The sequence below is a fragment of the Heteronotia binoei genome, chromosome 2 (genome assembly GCF_032191835.1).
Source record: "Heteronotia binoei isolate CCM8104 ecotype False Entrance Well chromosome 2, APGP_CSIRO_Hbin_v1, whole genome shotgun sequence".
In the NCBI taxonomy this organism is placed as follows: domain Eukaryota; kingdom Metazoa; phylum Chordata; class Lepidosauria; order Squamata; family Gekkonidae; genus Heteronotia; species Heteronotia binoei.
In genome coordinates, this window is record NC_083224.1 from 151391931 (window position 1) to 151419278 (window position 27348).

The 27348-nt window shown below is 43.9% G+C and overlaps 1 protein-coding gene across 3 annotated transcripts in view; it reads right to left on the minus strand.

The window, feature by feature from the left end:
* Positions 1-27348, minus strand: part of LOC132566821 (very-long-chain enoyl-CoA reductase-like) — a 49874-nt gene that overhangs the window by 17791 nt on the left and 4735 nt on the right. For all 3 annotated transcript variants that reach the window (XM_060232237.1, XM_060232236.1, XM_060232235.1), the window contains exons 2-4: positions 3830-3880; positions 3556-3607; positions 2742-2786 (exon numbers count right to left, since the gene is read on the minus strand). In XM_060232237.1, the coding sequence (XP_060088220.1) occupies positions 2742-2786; positions 3556-3607; positions 3830-3880 (148 nt within the window). The remainder of the gene's footprint in view (positions 1-2741; positions 2787-3555; positions 3608-3829; positions 3881-27348) is intronic.

Below are 27348 nucleotides of genomic sequence, written 5' to 3' on the forward strand. Positions count from 1 at the left end.
CTGGAGGCTGGAATCCTAAAACTGTCACAGCATCTCTTGCTAAAAGGTTTTCAGGAAACAGGGATGGGAAAGGTCCCTTTTTTCTTTAACAGCGGGGGACAACTACTGCTGGCTAGAGCAAATAACTCTGGTCGTTTTCGCACTTAGCGTTTGCTCCCCTTATTCCTCGGCGCAATTATGTCTGGATCATTTTCCTCGTTTTCGCACATTGCCTCTTTAGTGGAGTCGCTTTCCATGAAGCCCCGGCTCAAATCGTTTTTGCACTAGCATCGACTTGAGTTCGATGCCCTGTCAATCATTTTTTTTTTAAGCGCAAGTCTAATTGCGTAACAACGTAAACCGCATCACGTGTGCCGCTTCTGCTTATGGAGTGGCTGCAGCTGTAGTATCCTCCACAGCCCTTTATGTATTAACAGAAGCATTCACAGTGGAGAATCCCAGCACTAGATTCCCCCCCCCCAACACAAATTCCAGAGTTGCGTGTGTGTGTGTGTGTATGTGGCAGCTTCTTCCCTTCCCAGCCTCGATCCCTCTCGGGTGGCGAAGCTGGCATTTCCTCCGCGCTCTTCCCCCTCCCCGGCTGGCGCTTGCAGCTGCAACGGGGACCTGACTGACTCCTGCTGCCAGAGCTCCCCCCCCCCCGCCCCATTCTCTCCTTCCCCTTCTGTGGCGCGTGTGAAGAGCGAGCTCGCGTCTGTTTTCTAACCGAGCGGAATGTAGCCAGGGAGGAGAATGCAGGACTCCAACTTCCCATTTTATACATGGCGATTTTGTGCAGGTCCAGAAATGCTGGTGGCACAGCTGAGGGAGGCATTGCCTTTTTAAAACACACACACATGAACGCTTTGGCCCACGCCGGCACTAGATTCCCCCCCCCCAACAATGTATAATGTATAATGCAATTTCGAAGTTGCGAAATAACGCAACAGCGGAAAAGCAACCTCACATACCCGCCGCTTCAGGAGGGTTTTTTTTTTCTATTTGTTAATTTCGAAATATCGCTATTACGCAAAAAAGATGAAGTTTAAAAAAAAAATGGCCGTGCGGGCACTTTTGGGAAGCGCCGCGAACGGCTGATGATTGGCCAAGGGGGTGGATGGGGTGGGAGGACGGAAAGGGAGAGGGTGACGCCCACAAAGCAGTCGATCCGGCGTGGATGGATTTCCCACAGCAAACTCCGAGGAGTGGATCCGGTGTGGATCCGGAGGTTTTCAAAAACTCCGGAAGGAGGTGGATCTAGATACTCCGGCGTGAAACCCCTGCAGCACCGGAGCAAGACGCAGCGCTGGAGCAACAGGTGCGAAAACCAGGAAAAGATCCGGAGGTAAATGGGGTGCTACGCCGGAGTAAACGCTAGTGCGAAAACGGCCTCTGAGTTCAATAGGAATTGTTCTGCATTGGTCTATAAATACTGACTGTAGTTGCTTCTATAAAAGTGGTCTCCTAAAGTACTGCAGGACTGTATGTTGCAAAACTTCACATATACCTTCACAATATGATGGAAGTGCAACTATAGTTACGGTTCTATATGCAGTGCAGTGCCACTAAATCCCCATTTAAATTCTGCCATGCAACCCACATCACAGGATCCTAAACATAATGCATTGAAAGAAATGAGCTGTAGTCCCTGCAAAATTATGCTGGAATAATATGTTGTTAGTCTTTTAAGGTGCCACAAGATGCCAGCCTGTTTATGCTAAATAGAACAATGTCTGTCAATGGGATTGACCTGTTTCCTGCCAGCAATATTGTCATTGATCCTTTAATCATTTCCTGACCTCATTTCTGTTTGGAGATCACACCATTTGCTCTTTTTAAAACTGATCAGTCATGCTATTTCACTTCCATGCATCAATGGAACAGAAAATAATAATACATTAAAGAATCCTGTTTACAAGCAAAAATATACCACCTCCCTAACACTAATAGTTCCTCACTTCCACTGTTAATATAACTAGCCTAATCTTTTTTTAATCTTATTTCAATTTTATGACCCAACCATTTGCTATCAATCTCACTGTCTTACAGCTACACAGGGTTTTTTAAAAATGCAAATAATAAACCGGCATCCTTATAGGCACATAACTCCCAACAAATCTACAAATCAATTATCCCGCTGCCCTTCCATTATTATAGAATCACTTCCACTAAGCAATCCTTGACATTTAGTCTTGCTTTTAAATTAATCTATCAGTAGCACAATTTCCCTGTTGCAAATGGATGAAACTGCAAGTGCTAATTTAAAAATTCCACAAGGTCCTTTAATTAAACATTTTTTTGCCTTGGCAATATCAGGCTGTGTAAAAACAATAAAGGGAAGGAACTGTATTGTGAGACATTTTTAAGATGGCAGCGCAATCACAAAATGGGGTGGCACAAACCAACCATGCCATCAGCCCAACTGCTCCTCATGGCCTGGTGCATGAATAGTGCTTTATCAGGGACAATCTAGACTGCAATTCATGCAAAATAAAGGCTGTTACCATAAACCAAGTCTGAGAAAGGACAGGAGGAAAACATCAGACTGTAATGGCTTAGTAGCAGTATTGTCTGAATTCTCCACAAATAACTACAGGAATGAATAATGACAATTCCAAACAAAAATGGCTGGGAGAAAAGCAACCTGGAGATTTGTGTTACAAGCTGGCAGTTTGTATTTAAATCATTCTGCATTGTACAGCAAAAATGGAAGATGAATAAAACAACAACAATACACTTGTCTAATCAGTACTAGAACTTACTGGGTTCAAGTCTTATTGACTGCCTTGCTGGATACCACTGAGGATCTGTATGCAGTATAAAAGACATAAAAGGATATTAATAACACTAATAATAACAGTCCACCCTGTTCCCCAGTGATTTACAACAATCTTAAACTAGTTGGGAACTTCTTAAACTGGCAACCAAGCCCATACTAGTGTAACATGGTGATACAACACAATAATTTGGGGATACCATAGCATACCTGGAGATTCACCAGTATAGAAAGCTAGGGCTGTATATTCAGATATACTGGAGCTGAAATTAAACCTCAAATTAGCTGCTTTGGGTGGGCTCAAGGATATCTGAAATTACTTAAACACTCCTCCAATTTTGTAATAATGATAATTTATTTCCTGGAGCTTGGGGAGTGTTTGGAAGAAATAAAGGACTGGGGAGGAGGGAGCCCTGGCAAATAGCTGTTTGGTGGCACATACGCCCTTTAGATTTTAAAGAGGCTATTAAATTCTATGGGAATGTATGGCCACTGAACAGAGGAGGCCAGGTCTACCCCCAATTGAAAATAACTGCTCTTTAAAATGTAAAGGGCACATGTGCCACCAAACAGCTGAGAGGCACTGAAAGTAGACCTGGTGTCAGAAGCTAGGTATATCACTCATAGGAAATAACAACCCCATTATTTAATCTTTAGCAATGGTATAGATATATCAGACCTCTGTGCAAACAGTACAGTCATAATTTGTACATTTTGCACATACTCCATGAATCACCTATAACTGAATAATTTTTTTAAAATATTTTAAAACATATATTTTCTGAAATTGGTTCACTCACATAATTTATGGAACATCAGTCTGATATCACTTATTGTAGCATGTGGCTCAACCTAGGACACAGAAATATTTTTCATTTGGAATGCAGACACTGAAAGAGGGTTTCACCCTGATTAGTTTCTAATAATTCTAGGAAACAGGAAAATGATAGGTTAGCCACCATATCCAAAAGAAGGCTAATGCTCCTGTCCTACTTCACAAAGTTATTTTTTACTGAGAAGAACAACACTCAAGAAGTACTACAGAAATGAATTAATAAAACTATTGTTATTTACCTTCTCCAGAAAGCATAGTTGCTGCTTTGTCTTCCAGTCAAGGATTTCCACCTACAGAAAAATATCAAACACTCTCACAATGATCTCTACAGATCCCAACGTTCAGCAGGTCATGCCAGTAGTTGGTTAGGTGATACGATGCTACATCATGCATTGCAGGTAAGAGCTTTCATAAACTTTTTCACTTTGTTTCACAGAAGGTTAAAGGAGGGAAACATGATCTCTGACATCACTGCAGAAAGAATGGAACCAATCTAGTGGAATTGCTGGAAACTGTCCATGTGTCCTGCTATGATGAATGTCAGTTCTAATACAGACAAGATTAATTTAAAGTTCATGACGTTCAAAATGGTGTGAGAAAGATGTCTCCCATCTAATCCATTCCATATACTGCTTTCACCCATTTCCATAGTATATATACCAATGTGATACAACAATGCAACAATGAATCTCCCAGCACTATTTCTAGCATGGGACACTGTCCTGCACTGCCTTAACACCGCAATGTTCCAAAATAACTCACAGTCAGGACAACACAACAGTTTGCAATGTCAGCAAGCCATTAATATCAGCAGCAATAGCTTGCAACATCCACTTGATGCATCACTGAACTCCATCCCAGAAACTTATTTGTTGAGGCATAAAATTCTTACAATACAAAAGCAAATAATATTTGCCATTTGAAACAAATAAGTCTAAGGCTAAACTTTAATAACTAAGCATGGTTATCAGGGTAAGGCAACTTACATATTCTTGTATTCTCCAGACGGTGGTCCAGAGACCAAAATACATATTTTGCTGAAACTCAGTACATATAACAATGTACATTTACACAAATCTTACACATAAGATCAAAACCAGCAATGCCATATGAACAGTCAAATCCTAAACAGTGTTACTTCCTTCTAAGCCCATTAAGTTGAGGATGTAAGGACTGCACTGTCAAATGTGGAATGTTTCTGTCTCTCATCACTTGAAAACATTTTAAATTTTCCTTAGAGGTAAAACTATTGCCATTTTTAAAAATACCATGAATACCAATACAGCACTAGAAACCAAGAAAAATCACACCAGTGACAATATTCAGCCCATGAGCTGTCAACTGGCTGTCGCCGGTCTATGTCATAGGGACAGTACAGTCATTATCAGGCCAATCCAGAGTGCGGGCAGGATCCTATTTTTCTGTATCCTCACATGCCTTCTAGAATATGAATTCTCCCACCAGACTTGACAGCAATATTAACTCTGGAGTAAGGACTAATGAGGATCGGATCCCTGTTAAACTTACTTTCTGAAACCATCATACTTTTGATATGACACATTGGATCTACAGCAGCCTACAAGATTTTTGCTTGGAATGAAAACTCCTCAGCCACTCTTTTAAAAACAATTCAATTTACTATTATCTAGAAACACATTTAATATTTAAAATATTATCACACAATACATACAAATTAAATAGTTTTGTTTCATTTGCAAAGTAAAACAAAAATCACAAGGAGACAGGAAGTAAGGATTTGATTTCCTAAGACTGTACTTCTACACACTTCAAACAGTTGTAGGCAGTATTACTAAAACAAACAACTATACTTTTAACACATTTCTTTTGCTAGGTAAGGTACTAAAATAGCATTCCTTAGAAAGCATAAAGTATTATGTTTTTCCAAAAAACTTATCAGTCAAGTTACCAAACACCCAAATATTATTTGATGTTTTAAAAAGAGGCATGAACAATCACAGGAATACTCCAGGGCTCCATTACCATATTATATATTTGTACCTGCTTCTATTTGGCATACCCTTATGTGGCTTTTCAAGTCATCCTGCATGATACTGACAAGTGAATGCAGTACTGATTTTTTTCTTTTTTATTTCTTAATCACTCTGGGGAGGGGAGATGCTTATTTCACAGTCTACAAACATTCAGGCCAGAGAAAAAGCAAAACAAAATGAATTAATAAAGTGCTTATCAAGGTGAGCCTCTTTTGGATTTAATTAGGGCTGTGGACTAGTTTCTCTTCATATCCCAACCTTCTTTCTCAGTAGTAAAATTTGTGCCATTAAATGTTTCTCTGCGTAAGTTCTTTTCTCAATCTCTGGTGGTTTGGAGGTTAATATCTAGGCTGGGGTTGACCTCCCCAGCTCCAAGGGTATGAGACACCTGGGGAAGGGGGGCACAGAGTTCTCGAGCAGGAAAGGTTTCTGAGTTAGATACAGTTATTATTCTGCCTAAAGTCTGGTACTCTGGCCAGTTTACCTCTTCCAAGGAAAGTCTGAGCTAGCTCTGGTTGAAGCAAAGTTCCAGGGAGGATGATAAGCCACAATACAAGTCCTGTTGCTTCAGAGTCTCAAACCAACCACAAGAGTAGATGACAGAGACATATCCCTAAAGATAAGCTATGCAGTTATCCATTGAACAGCTGGTGATGGGTTGAAGAGCTGGAAATGGAATGAACTGAGCAGTCAAGAATCTGTGGAAGTAGGGTTAACATGAAAGCAATTCCAGTTAGCTGCTGTATCACTAGATGGGATTTGATTCTGGCTAAACCAGTGAAAGTCTATGTGTCCTGATTGTAGTATGGGGCTGCATAAATAGTGGCAAGTCATCGCAGGGCATTTATGTTGACTAGACTAAATGCGTTTCCCTCCAAAGTTTTGCAAGGGAGATATTATCGAGTCCCTTTAGGCGACAGACTCTGTTCCTGTGGAGCGAATATTCCCAACTCAATTCAGCATATATTGCTTGATTGTTCCTTTTATCATAATCTCCGTAAAGATTTATTTTGCAAGCTTTCTTTCTCCCCAGATTTGTCTATTCTGCCACCCTGCTATTATTTATTAAATGATACTGAGGGGGAGGTTAGCGAGGCTGTGGCAAAATTTTTGGCTGACATCCTTAAATTTAAATCTGACCATGTATGAATGCATCTGCAAGCTCAGTTTCATTTTGATTTTATTTCCAATGTTTAAATTTTTATATTCTGTGTATTTTTATTTGCAACTATTATGCCATTAAAGGTTTGGTATGGTAGTGGCATGGAGTGGATGTATGTTTACCAAGATCTGGAAACAGCTTTTTCAAACTGAGAGTACATCCCCTCAGTTGCCTGAAAGCAGGGTTGCCAAGTCTGTGTTGGAAAATACCTGGAGATTTTGGGGGTGGATCTGGGAGAGGCTAAGGTTGGGAGAGGGGTGGAGCCTCAGCATGGTACAATGACATAGAGTCTACTCTTCAAAGCAAACATTTTCTCCAGGGGAGCTCATCTCTGCCAGCTGGATATCAGCTGTAAAAGCAGATCTCCAGGCCCCACCTGGAGGCTGGCAACCCTACCTGGAAGAGGAATGGATGTGTACGTAGTATACATTCAATACCTGCAATCCACGTACATGCAATTTAATCACATGATGAACTGTAGTTTATACCCATCAGTCTGTACTGTGATGGCTGGACTGAGATAGAAAATCAGTATATGTACAAGATTTAGCATCTTTTACTTATTTATTTTACAAAATTTATATTTTACAAAATTTATATCCACACCAAGGAGGCTAACAAATAAAAATCACATTTTAAAACCATTAAAACAAAAAGCAAAAACAAAACCCACTTCAGAAAATCAGCTTTCTAGAACTTGTGGTTAGATTTTAAAAGTGAATGATTCTGGACAATACCTGGTGAAAGGTCTGTAATGTACTGAAGTCAGAGACGTTCAGATGGCAACATGCTTTATTAGCGAGTACATCACAAAGACAACATGGTGGGGCCGGGTCCCCTGTTATATACATTTCCCGGAACAACCTTCTTCCTCGTCAGGTCCAATCCTGGCCAGTTAAATTTCCTGACACTGATCGCCATAGGCGGGCTGCGTTTGTCCCTTCCAGGCACGCTGTGCTGTACTTTCCAGGATGAATGCCAGACACAACACTCCTCCCCCCCTAGTTCAAGATACATAGTATTTCAAATGAGTGGGCGGCTGTTGCTCTCTATGCAACTGCCAAGGTTCAATCTGGGGAGTTGGAGCTGCTGCCTGTAACCGCTGGTTCCTCGCTTTGGGGCGTGGTCGGCAGAGCATTGTCTTGAGCCTGTGGAGGTATCTCTCCCCCCCATAAGGCTCCTCCACCAGCGAACCCAGCGAGTCCAGCAAGGTTGCTTCTTGCAGCAGCCCCGTGCTCTCTCCGTTCCCCACTCCCCCTGGCCCTGCCGATTCCTCCGGCAGGGTGCAGTGGTGAAGTTGGTCTATGTGTCTGTGGAGGAGCTGTCCTCCTTTCGACGAGACCTCATAAGAGCGGAACCCGGTGAGCCGCAGCACCCAAGCTGGTATCCACTCTGGCCCGCTCGCAAAGTTCTTAGCATAGACTGGATCCCCCGGAAAGAACCCCCTAGTGGCTTCCCTGGTCTCGGGGGAACTGCGGAGATACGGGGCCCGGTTGGGGTGTAGCCTATCAAGCCGGGTGGTTAACCACCTGCCCATGAGTAACTCGGCAGGGCTTATGCACGTAGTTGGATTAGGGTTGATCCTGTTCCCAAATAGGAAGACCGACAGTCAGTGATCCCAATCCCCTTGGACTATGTGACCCAGGGCCTCCTTGGTTGTGCAAACCATGTGCTCCGCTTGGCCGTTAGTGGCAGGGTGAAAGGGAGCAGACTAAATGTGGTGGATGAGGTACCTATTCAGGAATTCCTGGAACTTCCGGGAGGTAAAAGCGGTGGCGTTGTACATCACTACAGTGTCAGGGATTCCATGGGTGCAAAAAACCCTCCGTAAAGCTCTGACTGCAGCCACAGTGGAGTTGGAAGCAAATGGGATGACCTCCAGCCACTTCGTGTAAGCATCCACCAAGAAAAAGAATATTTGCCCCAGGTATGGCCCCGCAAAGTCTAAGTGTAGCCAGGACCACGACATCCGATTGGATTCCCAGCGGTGAACGGGAGTGCTGGGCAGATTTGGCCGGGACTTTTGACACGTCCCCATTCAGCTTGACTGGGGTGACTATGGGGGTTTCCCAAGTGGCGTTGGAGATGGGCTCTAATGGGCTCGATGGGTTCTAATACCCACTGAGCCTTCAGCCTTAAGGGCCTAACCATGGGGTCCAGCTGCAGCGCGATAGGTGGCCCCTTTTAGGTTCCCAGAGCCCCATCGAATACTTCTGGGAACTCCCAGCGCACTTGGTCGAAGATGTGGTCCGCCGCAACAATTTTGATGCCCAGGAGCTTAAACCAAGCCAATCCCAAAAGGGTGGTGAGCCGGTGCTTCACCACAAGTATGTCCGGGGCCCCTTCAAAATGTTTGAACGCCATCCTAACTCTGGCCCACCCCATGATCTACACTGGATTCTTTTGAAAGTCCCGCAATATGAACTCTGCGGGCCGCAGGGCCGCCGGTTGTGGGGGCAGAATTTACTGAGGGTCTCCTCCGAAATTATGGAGATGGAGGATCCCGTGTCCAATTCCATTAGGCAGGGACCCCCCTCGATCAAGACCTGCACTTTGACCTTGTCGGGGGTATCCAGGGGCAAGTTCATTACCTGGATGCTGTTTGAGGCCGTTGTGTGTGCGTCTGTCGAGTCGTGGTGTGCAGACTGGGGCCTCCTATTGGTTTTGGCCCTGCAAGTTCGGGCGATGTGGCCCACTTTTCCACAGCTTCTGCAGTCTGCGTTGCAGACTCAGTGCAGTCTCAGCGGCTTGTGTGGGTCCCCACAGCTGGCGCACTTGGTGCTTGCCCATGGTCGGTTTGGTGTTTTCAGCTTGCTGCGTGGCTGGCGGCGAAGCTGGTGTGCCCCTTCCTCGTTGGAGCCATCTGAGATCAAGGCAGTGGCGGCCTGGTTCACGGAAGGGCTGGTGTGTGTCTGTTTGAAGGCGGTTGACTGTCAAAGTGCTTTCACGAGGTTGATGTCTTTGTCCTCATATGCTAGCAACTTTCAGCACATTTTCTCCTCCCGGATGCCAACCGCAAAGCGGTCCAGCAGGCTCTCTTCCAGGTCCCCCGTGAAATCGCATCTCAGGGCTAATCCACGGAGCTCCATAAGATACTTGGCAGCGGACTCAGCTTGTCCCTACTGTCTCATGTAGAACACGTGCCTGCGCGTGAGACAGGATGGCTGGAGTGCCAGGTGGTTCATCATCGCCTTGACCAGCTGGTCATATGTGGTCCTTGCGAGGGTGGTCGGCGCGATGAGTTGCTTCATCAGCTGGACGGTGTCCACCCAGCACGAACTCAGGAGAAGCGCCTTTTTCTCTGCCGCTGCCTCCATTTTGTGCAGCTCTATGTAGTAGTTGATCTGGTCCACCCATGATTCCCATAAGTTGGGCCGGGTGACGTCAAATGCCAGTAGGGTTTGTCCAGGAGCAGTAGCTGTGTCCTTGGCCGCGGAAGCACTAGAGCTCGGAGAAAAGGGGCTTAAGGCTTTCCCCTTCTAGCCATCATTTACCCAACTTGATATGTCCCCCCTAGCTCTTATTTGCCCTGCTGGGAAAACTTACATTCAACCATCAGTACACGTAAATTTGTCCAAGGAGGCAAATAGCAGTTTGTAAAATTGTGCAGGGAAAGGCTTAAATCCCTCATCTCCACGTGCCATAGTTCAAACTGGACTGTGTTCCGAACACAGAACTCCAGGCACACACCTGATTCAAAGTCCTCATGGTGGCCATGTGAACTTGGTAACACATGAATCAGCTTTGTGTGCGTGTATGCACACACATTAAGCAGTATATCCCTAGACTGAATGACTAGGGCACAGCATCTACAGTTTCATGACCAACTAAACAAAAAAAACCCTAATAACTTCATGCAAATATGCTCAATTTATATGTTAGAAATCAGCTATTTATCGATACAGAACTTGAGTTTTTAAAAATCACAGTGTATATAGCAACCTGACTCTGGACACAAATACCCAACTAAGTGTACAGTAATTTTTCTGTGTATTTGCCCTTAGAATATCCAGCCATATATATATCCTGTTTACAGAGAAACTGTGTTTCTCAAACTTTGAAATTCAGAACATCAGAGTTTTGAATGCAGGCTCTTAATCTGAGCCCCCCCGCCCCAACCCAATATAAGGCAACATACAAACATGCACAAATTCCTTCCCAAGACCCTTCCCTCTGCAGCCATTCACGTTCTTCCAAAAGCTGCTTTGAAATGTTGGAGAAGCTGCATGTGAATGGGTATTCACTGGCTTGCCACTGTTTGTTCACATGGGGATGGAAGAAAAGAAGGTGCATAGGGGCTGCCTAAGATAGCCAGCGCCATTTTGCCCTCTCCTTGTTGCTACTAAAGAGCCAGGCTACATGGACACTGTATCAGCCAGGCTCTGGCTCTTAAGAATTCCAAAGCAGGAATTAAAAGAAGCATTTATGAAACTGTAATCAAGTGTGTATTCCAGTTCTGTTAAGGAGTCACTAGTTCCATTGGTTTTGCTGCGGCTCCAAAGAAGTACTCAACATATTTATTAACCTTGGATGGTTTTATGGGAAACTTGTTTCCCCGTTTTTAATACTCTCCAGTCTTAAAGCTTTTATTTTTAACCCACTGACAGGAAAGATCAAAATCACCCCAATGGAGCTGGCAACATACCATTCCAGAAGCTAATTCTTTGCTATTATCTGTTGCTAAGCAGCAAGACTCAGGGGCAATACAAACAGGGTTTGTCTGGAAACAGTATTAGAGTGTCCACTGTAGCACGTTTGAGCTGTACTGGTACAACTTTTAAAAATATGGGGTAAACCAGGTTTGCATATTTCAATCTCTCCCTGACCACTGCACCCTACAAATCTCACTACTACTGCTTTCCATTTCCTATCTTTCAAGGGTCTGTGTCCCCACTCTTCTTCAGACATAACACAATCACATGTGCATTGTGGGTTCTCATGAACACAGGAAGCTGCCTTATATGGAATCATCAGTACTGTCTTCTCAGACTATCAGTGGCTCTTCAGGGTCTCAGGCTGAGGTTTTTCACATCACCTACTGCCAGATTTTTTAACTGGAGATGCCATGGATTGATTGAAGCTGAGTCCTTCTGCACACCAAGGAGATGCCCTACCACAGCCCCTCCCTGAAGACAACCTTTGCATTTTGGAGACTTGGCTTTTCCTTGCTTGTTTGAGAGATTTTGCTTCCTGAAAGGGACTAAAATTGTCAGATATTATTTGCTAGATTTTTAAAATATATACAAGGGTTGCATCTCACAGAGTTTCTTCTAATGAAAGGATCTCCATCAGAAGAGCATGACTTTTTCACCGCCCTGCTCCTGGGCGGGGGGACATGTGGAGCAGGGGAGAAACATTCCATAGATTCCCACCCAGACTTTATTCACAGAAGAAAGGCTGGAGTTCTTGTATAGACTGTTGCATTCTTGAATTTGGCCTAACCTTTCCTACCTGAACAAAGTTGGAGTCCAGTGGCACCTTTAAGACCATCAAAGTTTTATTCAAGGGATATGCTTTTGTGTGCAAGCACACTTCTTCAGATTCTCACCCCCCCCCCCATTTGTAAGTTCCTTCCCCTCCCCATCAGCATGCCGCCTGACAGTCCAGAACCTCAGAAAAAATATATAGGATACCATCTGGAATGTACAAATTTTAATGGATTGTTGTTCTGTTTTTAACTGTTTATTGTATGTTATTTTATATTGCACATCACCCACAGCCTGGCACAAGCTGGGGTAGGCAATAAATCAATAATACTAATAATATCTGTATCTGAAAAAGTGTGCTTGCACACAAAAGCTTATACCTTGAATAAAACTTAGTTGGTCTTAAAGCTGTCACTGGACTCCAACTTTGTTCTGCTGCTTCAGACCAACATGCCACCCACCTGAATCTTTCCTTCCTGGGATCTCAAAGCTAGTTTCTTCTTCCCATACAAATCCATGTGGCCTGACTGGGGAGAGGTCAGTGCCAATACAAAGTTTCAACAGCAAAAATCACTTGTGGGGGGGGGAACCCCTCTGCACAGCATGGCCTGGCCTAGGGATGGACTAGCTGAGCCTGCTTTCTAGCCATCAGAGGCAATCAGGAAACATGTCTGGCCTGATTGGAGCAGCACCAGCTTCCATTGGCTACTGGGGTGGAAGGTAAGGCTGGTAAATAAGGCTTCTTTAATCATCTGTAGGCTTTCTAAAATTTTAATACATGTTATAAAACATTAGTGTACTGTGACAAAAAAGTGAGACAGCAAAAGTGAGAGCAGGAAATGTTTTGCTACCCATTGGAGTCTACCCTGTATTTTCCACTTCATTTTTCCAGTGCAGAATATAAGGTTTTCACCAAAATTCTTCACCTAGAGCAATAGCATTCTAAGCCCACAAAACATCATGTCCAACAGTGGCTTTCAATGTTTCTTGGAAATGCATGCTGTGTGTCACTTTAATCTTTTCTTCTCCCTGTAGTTTCAGTCCCCTGCTTCTGTTCCTCAGAATGTTTTCCCCAACCTCCACACACCCACTCATTAAAGACTTTGGTTCCTGCTCTCATTACGAGCATACCCCACTGAAAGGAATGGAATGTATTCAGGGATGTTCTCTATCAATTACCCTCCTCATGCTTTGTGGCTGGTTCCAGCACACTAATTTGCTTTATAAGTACAGAGTATAAAAACACCCTCAAATCAGCAGCAGAAATGTTCTAAAGTGTTTAGCCAAAAATAACCCAGAAAACGCTCCTAGGCATTCAGTTTAACAGTTTGTTTCCTTGTACCCAAGAGCATCTGAAATTGTGATAGAGTCAAATTTTTTTTGCTGTTGTTATAAGAAGCCACCCCTCTCAAAGCTGGATCCCTATTGAAATTTTTCTCTTTCTTTTACAGTTGGCAGTATTGGGATAATTATTTTAAGTGAAGAAATTAAACTTCAAAAGAAACAGCAATGATGACCGCAAGCACCTTACTTACCGGATGAATCTATTGCCCTAATGAGGGTAAAGAAACTGCCCCACATTCTTCTAGAGCCATTTCTTGAAACAGTAGGTTGACCCAACCTGCTTTGCAGCTGGTGAGAAAGGAAGGAGGGGATCCCTCTGACCCACAGAAAAGGCAATGTTAAAGATGATGGGACCCATATGGACAGAAGCTATGTGGGATGTGCACTTTGAGTATGGAGCAGAATGAGGCAAAATGGGTGGGAAAGCTGGCTAGATCCAACTCTATATGCTTTACCAGTAGGTTAGATAGGAACATGGCTGATTCATTCAAGGATGGCTGAGGTGATATTTTCATATGCTGGTTCTGAGAAGTTAGTAAAAGAGGAGTTGTGCCCTTCATTGAGATGCCTGTCCCCTTTTGGAGAGAGATTGAACTTTTAGGCAATCTGCCACCAGAATGCCATGTCTTTTTTTCTTGCAAAGCCGCTAGTATGACAGCCCGAAATGCAGCAGGTGATGTTTTACCAGGCATGGAGATTCTGCTGCGGGAAAAGCTCCCCTTCTGAGTTGCTACCTTTTGTACAGCACCAAAGGTACAGAAGTGGAGCCAAACAAAGAGAAGACAACTTCACTTGTACCACATAGGCTAAGGGTGCTTGGGTTTCGTACTGTTATGTTCAATACCATAAAATGGACTTTTCTAAAGGTAGACAGCTTTTTCTTGGTAGACCACAAGGCCTTTTTTCCCCCCTTATGCTTACATCTCTTTTTAGCTCTCTGTACATATACAGATGATAAACATACAGACACACAGAGAAATATATAAGAATGTAAATATTAGCTGCTTGGCAGAATCCTAATTATAAGGCAGTTCAAGTGTCAGCATGATGTGCTGGTCTAGCTATTAGCATACACCCATAAACGGTAAGGCAGCAAGTCCTACAAATGGTTGGTTCTTAGACTTTCCCGTAGGATTTGCCTAGCAACAGAAGTGAGAATACACTTTTGGAAAATGCAGCAGTGAAATTATAAAAATAGTAAGAAGGTGATAAATGCGGGTGTAAATGTTAAATGCAAATCAAAAGCAGATAAGAGTGATGATCTTCTAACATCCAAGAACAGTGGCTCAATCCAAATCAGAATCCTGAAATGGTGTGAATATACAAGCCCCAAGTCAAGAAAGAGACTCCACCCCTGCACACAGTCTTCCATGTTCCAAACGTGTAAAAGGGTGCTATGAAAATCCTGTGTCAAGCACTTAGCTGTATCAGGTTTGTTGTGAACTGCCTCTTGGCTACAGTGGGCTACTTATAGAGGGGGAAAAAATCTATTCCTCCTTTTTTCCTCTTCTTTCACTAATAAGGGAAACAACACTGTCAACATTGATGTTACTCAACATCTATTTAAAGAACAGATCTTTGTGTGTGTGAATAAAGCAGCGATGCTGGCCATCAGCAGGCCCCAACAGAGGATTGCCTGCACAACCCCATGTGCAAACACTGATCTGAACACCCATCTGGATCAGCATCCCAGGAGCTACAGGCCATGCAGAGAAGCATGCAACCTCGCCTTGGAACCCTGAGCCATCATGAATGTGGCTGTGGCAGTTCCCAACTTACCAGTGAGGCTGCCACTGAAACAAGGGGGTTCTGCTTGACTGCTGCATGAGGTTGTTCCACAGTCAGAGTGGCTCCACCCATTCCTCTCAAGCAACCTCCTGTTCCTTCCCTCACACCAGTTGCTCACAGGCCAGATAAAAGCCTTGGACAGGCTGGTTCCATACCCAGGCCTGATGTTTGATACCACTGCTGAAAAGGAAGCCATAGCTCTCAGTCTTCAAGACCTGAACAAGGCTGTTCACTTTCCTACCTGGGATTTTTTTTTCTTTAACAACAAGGCTATTAATGATAGGACATTTTGGAGTTCATTAATTCACAGGGTCACCATAAATCTGCAGTGACGAGACAGCACTTAGCACACATGCAGTGACATGGAGATACTCATAGTGAACCACCACATGTAAATCTTTTGCCTTGTAGCAACATACAACAGGCACAGAAATTCTAAGGATAATCTCCCTAATTTGGGCACCCTAATCCTACGGTCCCACTACAACAGAGAGCTATGAAGCATAACACAATAACAAACCTATGTTCTCCCGACAGTGTAGACCAGGGGTGTCAAACATGTGGCCTGGGAGCTGAATCAGGCCCCGAGCAACTGGCTGTCATCCGCTTCCTTCTCCCTCTCTCTTGCTTCTTTCTGCATCACAGCTTGTTTCGCCAGGCTTACTCAATTGCACAGGAGCTACAGAGCAAAGTCTCTATTTTCTCCATTGGCTGAGGCTCCTCCCTTGGGGGGAGGGGTAGCTTGCTTTGCCAGGCTCTCTCAATTGCACAACAGAGCTACTAAGCCAAGCCTCTCTTCTTTCTGTTGGCTGAGGCTCCCCCCCAATCCCCTGGGGAAAGAAGGAAAGAGCCAGAGCTTCCCTTGCCCAGTTCCCTGGATCGCACAAGACAGATACAAAGAAAGCAGCTTTAAGACCAACAAGTGCTAATGCTTTAAGCACATTTGATTTTTTAAGATTTTTAAATTGTGTTTGTGTGTCCTTTATAACGTTTATATCTCTGCTACCTGGCATTACATTTTATGACGCTCATGGCCCGGCCCGACAAGGTCACATTTATGTTGGATCCGGCCCTCATAACAAATGAGTTCGACACCCCTGTTAGACAATAGCACAATATCTATAGAAACAAAAGCTACTGCAGCTACACTAACAGCCAGTTTTACAATACTCTCAGAAACTTTGCCAAGTACACTTATGGATGGAAGGCACCAATCAAACATGGAAAGTTTTCATCTACAGAGGGCAATGCCCATTAGTCTAAAAGATTCTAAATCATCTCAGTATACACATATGCCTCCATTATGAATAAACAGCCAGAAGCCATAGTGCTTCAGGAACTTTTAGGCTCCTCCAGGAAAAGGGACTACTGTGGGGCCTCTGCCTCTGCACAGACATGTTTGCTATCTCTGTGAGAAGAACCTGCATTTTGCAAGGGAGACAGGCACAAAGAAAAATGAAAGCTGCAATAACAAATATACACCTGCAACCCACAAGCTCAGTGGGAATTACTATGTAAGAGCACACAGAAGGCATGGATTTAAGACCCACAGGGGATGATACATGTGGCCCTACAAGGCTGGGCTTGCTTTAGAAAGGCAAACTATAACAATTTTGGATGGAAGAGGAAGTAGGTCTAGAAACCAAGACTTCCACAGAGTAACTCCATAATCATAATGGAGCAGAGGAACAGCTGGTTTCCTGTGGGTCAGTTCTGCTTGTTGTGGTCTACCAGGGCAGATGGAGTGGGGAACAACCATGCCTCTTTGCATGCTTGATGACCATCCAGTTGCTGTGTGGAGCCAAGCCTGGAGGTAACAATGAATAAACAGATAGCAGCTGCAGTAGATAGTTGTAGTGATTAGTTGCTCATGGAAGTTGTTCCATAAGAGTCATCGCCTGCAGAAGAGAAATAGATTCTTCCATTCTGCAGGCCTCAGTCAAGCTTTTGTCTTCTCCATTGATTTTCAGCTGTTGGACAATGCAAGATTCATTTTGTTCAATCCCATACATTCTGGACACAACCCTGCAAAGTAAAATAGGTCATGAACATTTGACCAGCAGTGGTAACAGTTGGAGAAGACTGTCTGGCATTCACCAACAAGGAGAGATTTGCTCCCCACTGCCTTTATCAGGATGTGGTGGGAATTTACCTGCATGCTGGCATACCTACCGTGCCCTCAGTGTGGGAGATGCTGCAACTACCTGTTGAATAAGTGAAGATGGTTAAACCCATTTCCTCATATTGCAGGGAGAAAGATAAGAGATATCTATGACCAAAAGCACCCAGAAATGAGTATTGTACTTACTTATCTCCGTTCCTGGGTTGCTTGGGGAAATGTATGGAAGAGGTACTGGCATCTTGTTTTGGAATAAGCCTCCTCTCTTGCTTGCCTGTCAGGTGAATCCTGTCTTTGCAGCCTCAGCTGACGAAGTGAATTTAAAGATCTAGGTGGGGTGGGTTTTTGAATTTGGAGCCCTGAGGCAGAGGTACCTACGAGAGTTCTGAGAAGACAAGTGTTATTCTTCTGACTGTCATTTCTTTTTCTTTGTTTGTGGAATATTCTTCCTTGGTTCAGCATGTACTAACACCAGTTTCAACTTATGTATTTCTAGTTCCAAAACACAGAAAAGGCAGGCTAATGTGGCTGTATTATATACACCAAAGTATAGGTAATATCAGAATTTCCCCAGTTGAGCTTTATATAATTCTAGTAGTGTGACATGACTGATTCATATATTTATTTATTTACTAGTTTTTATCCTGTTATTCTACTAAGGTCAGTTCTACACTTGGGCTGTTTAATGTAGTCCTATCAACACTGTTTTGGCTTCAATAAAAACATACAACAAAAATTGTTGTGGCATACAACAAAATTTACAATGGTGTATCCAAACCACTGTGGTTATTGTGCCATTTTCAGTGTTCTTGTGCTTTACTGTTCCATAAGAACATTAGAAGAGTCCTGCTAGATCACCTAGTTCAGCATCCTGTCTCACACAGTAGCCAACCAGTGCCTCTGGACAGCCAACAACAGGGCATAGAGTCCGAGGCCTTCCCCTGATGTTGCCTCTTGGTTCTGGGATTCAGTGGCACAGTGCCTCTGGATGTGGAGGCTCTCCTCAGTCACCACGGCTAGTAGCCATTGATAGACCTATCCTCCATGAATTTCTCTAATCCTGCTTTTAAAACTGTTTATTCCTGTGGTAGGGTTGCCAAGTCCAACTCAAGAAATATCTGGAGACTTTGGGGGCAGAGCCAGAAGACATTGGGGGTGGAGCCAGAAACAAGGGTGTGACAAGCATAATTGAACTCCAAGGGAGTTCTGGCCATCACATTTAAAGGGACAGCACACGTTTTTAAATGCCTTTCTTCCATAGGAAATAATGAAGGATAGAGGCACCATCTTTTGGGGCTCATAGAATTGGACCCCCTGGTCCAATCTTTTTGAAACTTGGGGTATATTGGGGAGAGGCACTAGATGCTATACTAAAAATTTGGTGCCTCTACCTCAAAAAATAGCCCCCTCAGAGCCCCCAATACCCGCGGATCAATTTCCCATTATTCCCTATGAGAATTGTTCTCCATAGGGAATAATAGAGTGCCCAGTAGACATTTCCCTCCCCCCCCTCACGCTTTCTAAAGCGGGGGGGGAGGGCCTCCAAACCAGGGAATCCCCTGCCCCCTCCCTCTCACACACACACAAATACTTACTGTGTCTTGTTCCTGCAGAAGATCTGAAAACGAAAGCAAAACAAAGGGAGGGGGCCGTTCTCCGACAAAACTGTTACTGACCCTTTTCCATGAAGTCCTTCCTGTTTCCTGCTTCCTGCTCAGCCTTAAAGGCACATATTTTAAAAATGGACCTGCAAGAGCTCTAAGACTACATGGTGACTGTGGGGGGCAGGGCTTCCCACGTCGGCCAGCTGGCTGGGGGCGGGGGGAAGCCTGTAAAAATGGGGGATCCCCCGCTGGGACCTGGGGATTGGGAAGCCTATCTCTGTGTAAAATTCTCTGTGTAAAATGGTATTTCCTTTTGTCTGTCTACTGCCCAAAAGCTTCATTGGATGTCCTCAAGTTCTAGTATTGGATGTCCTCAAGTTCTAGTATTGGATGTCCTCAAGTTCTAGTATTTTGGGAGAGGCAGAAAACCGAGGAAGAAATTTTCACCATTAAAATAGAATTAAATGTCCATCAACCAGAACATATGGAGGTTGCCTCTTGGCATACCCCAAAGCCATATCAATGCAACCATCTCAAGGTATTAATGAATAATAACACAAAAACCACTATGACAAAGCTAAGTCCATCCTTTCCCCCCATCAACCAATTCCATTTTCACTGTGTTGGTTCAGTGGAGAAACCAGAAACAACCAATCAGGGCCCTCAGAAGTCTCAGAGGGAGAAAGGAGGGGTGGTGGTAGAAAAGGAGCATTTAACTGTCATTCTCCTCAGACAGAGTCTAGACATTGACAGGCAGGTTACAAGTAGTTCTATCTTGTAATACATCTACAGGTAGTAGGGCCAGTTCTAGGTTTTGGGGGGCTCTGGGCAGAGAGTACTGAGAGCCCCCCTATTCCCACAACTAGCTTCCCTTTCTTGTCTGCCCATCCACATGTCTCCACCAGTTTGTGCATCCTTCCTCTGCCTACTCACAAGCTCTTCTACCATCTGTGGTCACAACTGCCTACCCTGCCAACATGCCCTTTCCCTGATGAAGGTGGGTAGTGGGTACACAGCTAGGTGTGCCATTGCCATGGCCACCAGGAACATCGATGCTTTGTGCACCACCCCTATGTCCTTGTCCAACAGACGGCACTAGCCAGCATGTGCAGCTGGGAGCACAAGCAACAAAGCACTCACAAGCAGGCAATGGAAGAGTGTGAGTGCAGGCAACAGAGGAGATACATGGGTAGAGTGTCAGCAGCAGTGGGCCCTGCCAGAAGCCATGGGTCCTGGCAGCTGCCGCACCTCAGGGTATGCTGATGCTGGCCCTGACAGGAAGAAGCAGACTCAGTGTAGTGTGGTACCCTGGAGGGGCACACGCTGATTTGTAAACTCTCAGATTTAGTATTCCTAGGGAGAGGGAATTTAAGGGGAAGTCTGAAGTATGTGTAAGAAAAGTTCCAGTAATCTGGAACTAGGTTGGAAAACCCACAATTAATTAGCCTGTTTTACACTCATACAATAAACCAGCAAATTCTGGCTGACTCTGTCTGTGGGTGGGACCAGATGAGCCGATTGCTGTGGCGGTCTCTTAGCTTTTAAAAAGCCAGTTCTGTTTGAGACATGCCACAGCAATCAGATGGTGCTGGCAACACAGTCACGGTCCCATGAGGCCAGAACGGGCCATGCGTGTTCACACTGCTCCTGTGCTTCCATGGTGTGCCTGGGCCAATCCCATGGCTGGAAACATGCCATGGAAGCACCACAACTTTGCCACCAGGAAGTTCCTGGTGGTTCTTTAACCTGTTCCTGGACATACGATGAGGTAAGGACGAGCAGTCTGCAGGGGTGGGCAGATGTGTGCATGTGATCACATACATTAAATCCAGAGGTAGGGGTGGTTATGGCATACCCAAAAGCCTGTCTGATTGCAGCCTCTATAACAACTTATCTCTAGTGACCCTTTCTCCAAGTCAAGTTTTCCACACATCTACAGTTGTATTCAGTTTATTCCCAAACACCAAAAACTTTCTTTTCCCATACAAGGAAATAAAGCTCTGTTTTTATTGACCCCTGAAGTCCTCCTTGGTATATATGAATGGACAAGGTTATAAGAGATTAAACAACAAGGCAGGGGACAGCTCAAGAGTGTCTACACAGCACTTCAAAGACAGATAATCAGCATCAGTTATTTATCTCACCAATTGCAAACACCCAGTAAATTACCAAACGCTAACAAACCAGTTCATAGGAAAATCTTTGGTCTCTATATTCTTTAAGTTTGCCTGGTGACAGGGCACAGTGGCATGGCGAGGTTAGTCTTTCAATCTAACACACTACCAGTTAGAGGGCAGTGGAGTTTTACTGTGTGTGCGCTCTTCCCCCCAAAATAAAAAAGGCCTCAGGAGTGTGCTCAAAGAAATAACAAGACCGGTGCAAACCCATGCCAAACAAATATGGAATGTCACCACCATCCATACTACTAAGGCCACACTTCTGTTTTGCATACCAAAAACATGTGGTAAAAATGAGCAAAAGGAAAAAGCAGAAGAAAACGACAAGAAAAGGTTGCGTTCAAGATATATGAAACTTCCATAACATGTATGTAACAAATGATGGCTATTATTGCCACAACTGTACTGTATGGAACTTATCTAAAACATTTCTTAAGGCAGCTTATAAACCAGGAAAACACCAACCTTGATAAAGTAAAACTTTAAAAAAATTGTAGGCATAATGTTATCCTGTCGTTAAGAGTTGGTACTAACTCTAGCTTACTTCACCCCTCCTTTACTGTGGCTGCAAGTCACTCAGGCTTCTTTCTTATAAAAGCAAAGCACAAGGATTATGCCACCAGTAGTGCCCAGCAATCATTGTTATATGGTTATTATATCAGGGTTTTTTTTCTTGTGCACTGCTGACATGAGGGGGGTGGGTGGGCTTTGGAGCAATTCTATCCCATCCCATGGGCATCTCAAGGATACATGCCATAAGCCAGTTCGATGCACTTTACAGAACTGTAAGAAATTTGGCTGAGTCTTCATTTAAAAGCCATTGTTCTAGAAAATAAATTTCTGTAGCAATGGAAGATATTGTTTGTTCCAAGAGTTCCATGATTCAGCAAAGCTGTCATTTCTGAGATTTGCAATTTTGTTACCACCTGTAACAATCCACTAATGACAGCAAATAGTTTTGAAAATAACTCAGCAAAACACACTGGCGGAAAAAAACCTACCAACGTCAGCTGAGGAAAAAATAAATTATTCAGAATGCAAAAGCTCACTTTGTTCACTTACAGTAAAACAAATCTTTTCCTTCTGGAAATGATGTATACCAGAGTGGCCTGTTTCTGAGCTTGAAAAAGAAGTGAATTTCTCTATAAAGCACAAAGCAATTTCTAGAAGAGGTGTAAGATCCTCTCCAACACTTCCATTAGTTTAAGACTGTATAGGTGTGCATTTGAAAAGAGCAAGAGTCCAGTAACACCTTAAAGACTAACAAAATTTGTGGCAGGGTATGAGCTTTCATGAGTCACTGCTCACTTCTTCAGATACAGCTAGAATGCGAGTCCATCTGTTCTATATATTGGAAAGTGGATTAATTTCAGATGCCGGATGACATTAGCAGGGAAATGACAAGTGAAGGTGTGATTAGATTAGGTGTGATATACAGAGACATTGTAAAGAGGCAAGGAGAAATCAACATTGGTAATGAGGCAGGAAACCTGATCTTGTTTCAATCCAGGTGGCTGCATTGTCTTGAACTAATAATAATAATTTTTAATTTATATCCCGCCCTCCCTGCCGAAGCAGGCTCAGGGCGGCTTTGCTATTAGTTTGCTATCAGTTGCAATTCAGCAGTCTCTCTCCTTTCCCTTTGAAATTCCTTTATAAGATAACTGCAAGGTCAGCAACTGAATGTCCTGGAAGGCTAAAATATTCCCCCACTGGTTTTTTTGATGTTGTGATTTCTGATGTCAGACTTGTCCATTCATTCTTTGTTGAAGGGACTGGCCTGTTTGTCCAGTGTAGAGAGTGGAAGGGCACTGCTGACACGTGATGACGAGGATGAGTAAGAACCTGAGATGGTAAGGTGGGTCCAGCTATGGTGTTGCTAGAATCTATGTGAGAGCAAAGCTGGCATCTTGGTTTGTTGTAGGCCTTGGCTCCAGAGTCCATGTTACTGTTAAGAAGTTTATCATTGAGGGTGAGAAGCTGTTTTAGATTAGCAGGCTGTCTGTAAGCAAGAAAATGTCAGCACCCTAGTGCCTGTGTGAGCAAAGTGTTACTATCCAACATGGATTGTGAGCAATTAATAATATATGGAACTGCCTTGAGTTGTGAGCTGTAGGGGACCACTAGTGGTGTCTTGTAGCAAACTGTCCCTGAGTATCATTCTGGCTTTTCCTGTCATCTTTCTCACCATATCAGGAGTATATTGTAGTTGCAAAAAAGCCTGTTTCAGGTTCTTCCTGTATCTCTGTCTGAGGGGTTGGAGAAGATATAACAATAGTGTGTGGCTTGGCCTTGGCTATACACAATGGATTGTTTGATGTGGTTGGGATGATAGCTGGAGGTGTGTAGGTGTTTGCCGATCTGTCAGTTTCTGGTATAATGTGGTACTTATGTGTCCCTTACTGTGGTGTCTAGGAAGTTTATTTCTTGTGTAGAGTAATTCATAGTTAGATTGATGGTAGGGTGGAAGTTGTGGAAAGTCTGGTGAAATATCTAGAAGGCTTCTTTGCCATGGGGCCAGACAACAAAAATGTCATCAATGAATCTCAAGTAAAGGAGAGGTGCCCATGTGTAGAAGGTCAGAAAATGCTGTTCTAGATCTGCCATGAAAATGTTGGCATTCTGTGGAGCCATGCAAATACCCATAGCTGTGCCATTGATTTGGAGGTATAAGTTCTCATCGAACCCGAAGACGTTATGGGTGAGAACAAACATGCAGAGTTCAGTGGCATGTGTGCTTGTGTAAATTCCTGCTTGGCTTAACAGAAGCACTTTGAATAACCTGTCTTCAGAATCTGTGAAGCAAATAATGATCCACTAAGCTAATAAAGCCATATATGGCAGCAGCTGTCAAGCACCTGGTGGGTTATAACGAATTACCAATGGTCAGTTGTACAGCTGGTGGGTCACAGGCTGCAGACCTACTGTAAAGAGGCACTTTCTTCGTGAAATACACAAAGATATTTAATTTTAATCCATGCTTTACATCATATTATATTATCCTGCCAAAATATCCTCACAAGAATTCAAGGTCCAATTGGGAACACTGCAGAAGGCTCAAGTTAAGTGCTGCTGATTGCACTGCTGTTGCCAATCTATCTTCTTTTGTTGGCTTTGGGTTTATTACTCCTGGGTTTAGTACTTATTTCCACACTCTGTGGGGTTTGCATGCATTCTTTAGCTGGGAAAAACCTGAATATACAGTACTTAGTATGACTTCTTTATAGTTCACAACTTTAAATATCCCAATAATTAATCTTTTACTAAATTTTTTCTAAACCTTAGTGGTTGAAGGGGGGGAAGGGAAGAATTAATATTGTGAAAAGTTTTGATAGCAAGTTATCTACTCTTAAAATACCATAATATATTCATTTGGTGACTGAAACCATTCCCTCTGTAATCTTAATGGGAAAACACCCAGAAGAATTATTCACCATTAAAGTGTCCTCGTAATTTTAAAGTTTGTTTCCCTAGCTTGCTACAGTTCCCCAGAGTTCTGTTTTTTCTGCTAGCTAAATGTTTTAGAATTTCAAAAGGACTTTTATGCATAGCAACAATTCTGAATACTTCCTGGCCAGAGGATGCAAGGGTAGAACCGGTCATGACATGTGAATGACATATTTACAGACTCTGATAGACATTTGTAGGACTGCTCTTAAATGATTCTCAGACCCGAGAGTTCTCAAAGAAGTGAAGGCTGCATCTCATCACCATTCTTGTGAGAACTTATAGAAACTATAATCCCTTTCAATTTTAGAAGAGACAGTTAGTGGCCCATTAGCGATCACAGTGGAATTGTTGTCACGTTCGAACTTGAAGTGATGTTTAAACAAAACAAAACTTTTGTTTATAGGTGGGGAACAAATAGAACTGGAAGTTCTGGCAAAAGCAGTATTAACAATAACAAAATAATATACTGAGTAATGCCACAGTCAGTGTGAGGAAAGAAACCAGTCTCCTTAATGTTCTGGGACCTACTGACAACCTTAAGGAAAGTCTGAATAAGAGCAAGTAGTAGATATTCCAGCAAGGGATGCCAGCCTCCAGGTGGGACTTGGGGATCCCCCAGAATTACAGCTCATCTCTAGACTACAGAGATCAGCCCCTCTGGAGAAAATGGATGTTTTGAAGGGTAGACTCTATGTCATTGTACCCCTCTGTCCTCCTCAGATTCCATCCCCAAATCTCCAGGAGTTTCCCAGCCCGGATCTGGCAACCCTACTCCCCATGCCCCACTGGTGGTCAGGGACAACCTGTCAATCCTAATTCCAAGTAGGATTGCTAGCCTCCAGATCTCTCGGAGTTACAGCTCATCTCCAGACAACAGAGATCAGTTCCCCTGGAGAAAATGGCTGTTCCAGAATGTGGACTCTATGACATTATATCCCATTAAAGCCCATCCCCAGCCTCCCCTCCCCCCCATCCAGTAACTTCCTAACCAAGAGTTGGTATCCATATCCAGCAGAGTCAGAGTTCAAGCAGGATGCTTGTATAGGTCTCCTTCTTTAAAATGTCTGCGAAGCAACATTTCCTTACAGAATGAAAACACTAAGGAGGCAGAAGGTGGCCACTCATCAGCCAACCAGCTTCTCAGATACTTCACATGTGGTAGACAAAGTGCTCATGAACAGAGGAAAATCCTTAGTTGAAAAAGCAATTGAGTACCAAGAATAAAACCCTTCAGATAGTATCCTATTCAATGTCTTGAGCTAGGATGTGAAAATACTTCATGTTGTTAATACTAAGGACTATATTGATCAAAAGAAACAAATTCTCTCTCTGTTTAAGAAATCAAGAGCAAAGTCAAATATCTGGAAAGTAGAGATCTGTATATATGCAGAAAATGATCTATATATGTGCAGACAATGATGGCAGAAAGCAATGAATCTGGGGGTATCAGCTAGAAAGGGCATTCCTCATTTTCCCAATCTCTTTGTGTTTGCTGCTGACAGAGGATTAAGTTGGATCCAATGATTCTGTCTCACTAAAACTTCCTCTGACTGACAAAGAAGTAGTCTAAGACAAAGAAGAAAGTGTTAGCAGAAGGGAGTCATTGGATCCAAACCATTATATTGTGGCTTAACCTTTGAGCAGGTAATCCAGGCTTGCAGAGAACATTTACCACACTGCAGGTCTTGCCTTCCCATTGCTGCAGCCTTCCCACAGCCCTGTCATTGTCTGTCTTCCACTGTTTCATCCTCAGGCCCAGTCAATGGGCTAGTGCAGAGGTGCCAAACTTACGGCCAGAACTTTAATCAAGCCTGCGGCTCTTTCCTTCCCCCACCTCCCCTCACCCTCAGAAGCTCGGAGGCTGCTGAAGTTCCCAGCTCCTTCTGCCTTGTCTTTGCCTGCTTCAGCAGGAAACTGTTCTGGGCTTGCAAAGAAAATGCAGAATGGATTTTCCATTAAGGTCTCTGTGTGCAGACAGACTACTTTGGGACTGTTACTAGGCTGTCATTCCAGTCCCCAAACACCTGGCCGCAGACTGGGACTGGTCCATGGCCTGCTAGCAACTGGGCCGTGGAGCAAGGCACAGGTGCTGCACCACCCCTTTTGCCTGTCTGGGACCTGGGCAGATGAAAGAGACAGCATGGCCTCACTCTGAAGCACCACCTCTTTCATACGCCTGGGTACCAGGTGGGTGGAAGGGGCAATGCTGCAGTGACCTTTGCCTACCCCTCATTTAAAGATCCCCATGGGGGGCAGGGATGGGGTGTGGGCAGGGGGGTAGCCTGGGGCAGCAAATAGCCCAGCACACACAACCCACACACACACACCAGTCCATGGAAAAACTGTCTTCCACGAAACCGGTCTCTGGTGCCAAAAAGGTAGGGAGCCACTTTCTCAGAGGACTGTTTCTAGTGCTCTGGGACTGGAATGACAGCCCCCAGAGTAGAATGACAATGCCCAGCAATAGAATCTTTGTTCTGGGACTGGAATGATAAGGAGCAGAGTGGAATGACAGCCCCTGGGAGTAGCAGCAGTGTTCTGGGAATGGAATTCCACTCTGGGGGCCCTCATTCCAATCCCAGAATGCTTCTGCTACTCCCAGGCACTGTCATTCCAGTCCCAGAGTAGTCTGTCTGGGCTCAGAGACCTTAATGGAAAATCCATTCTGTGTTTTCC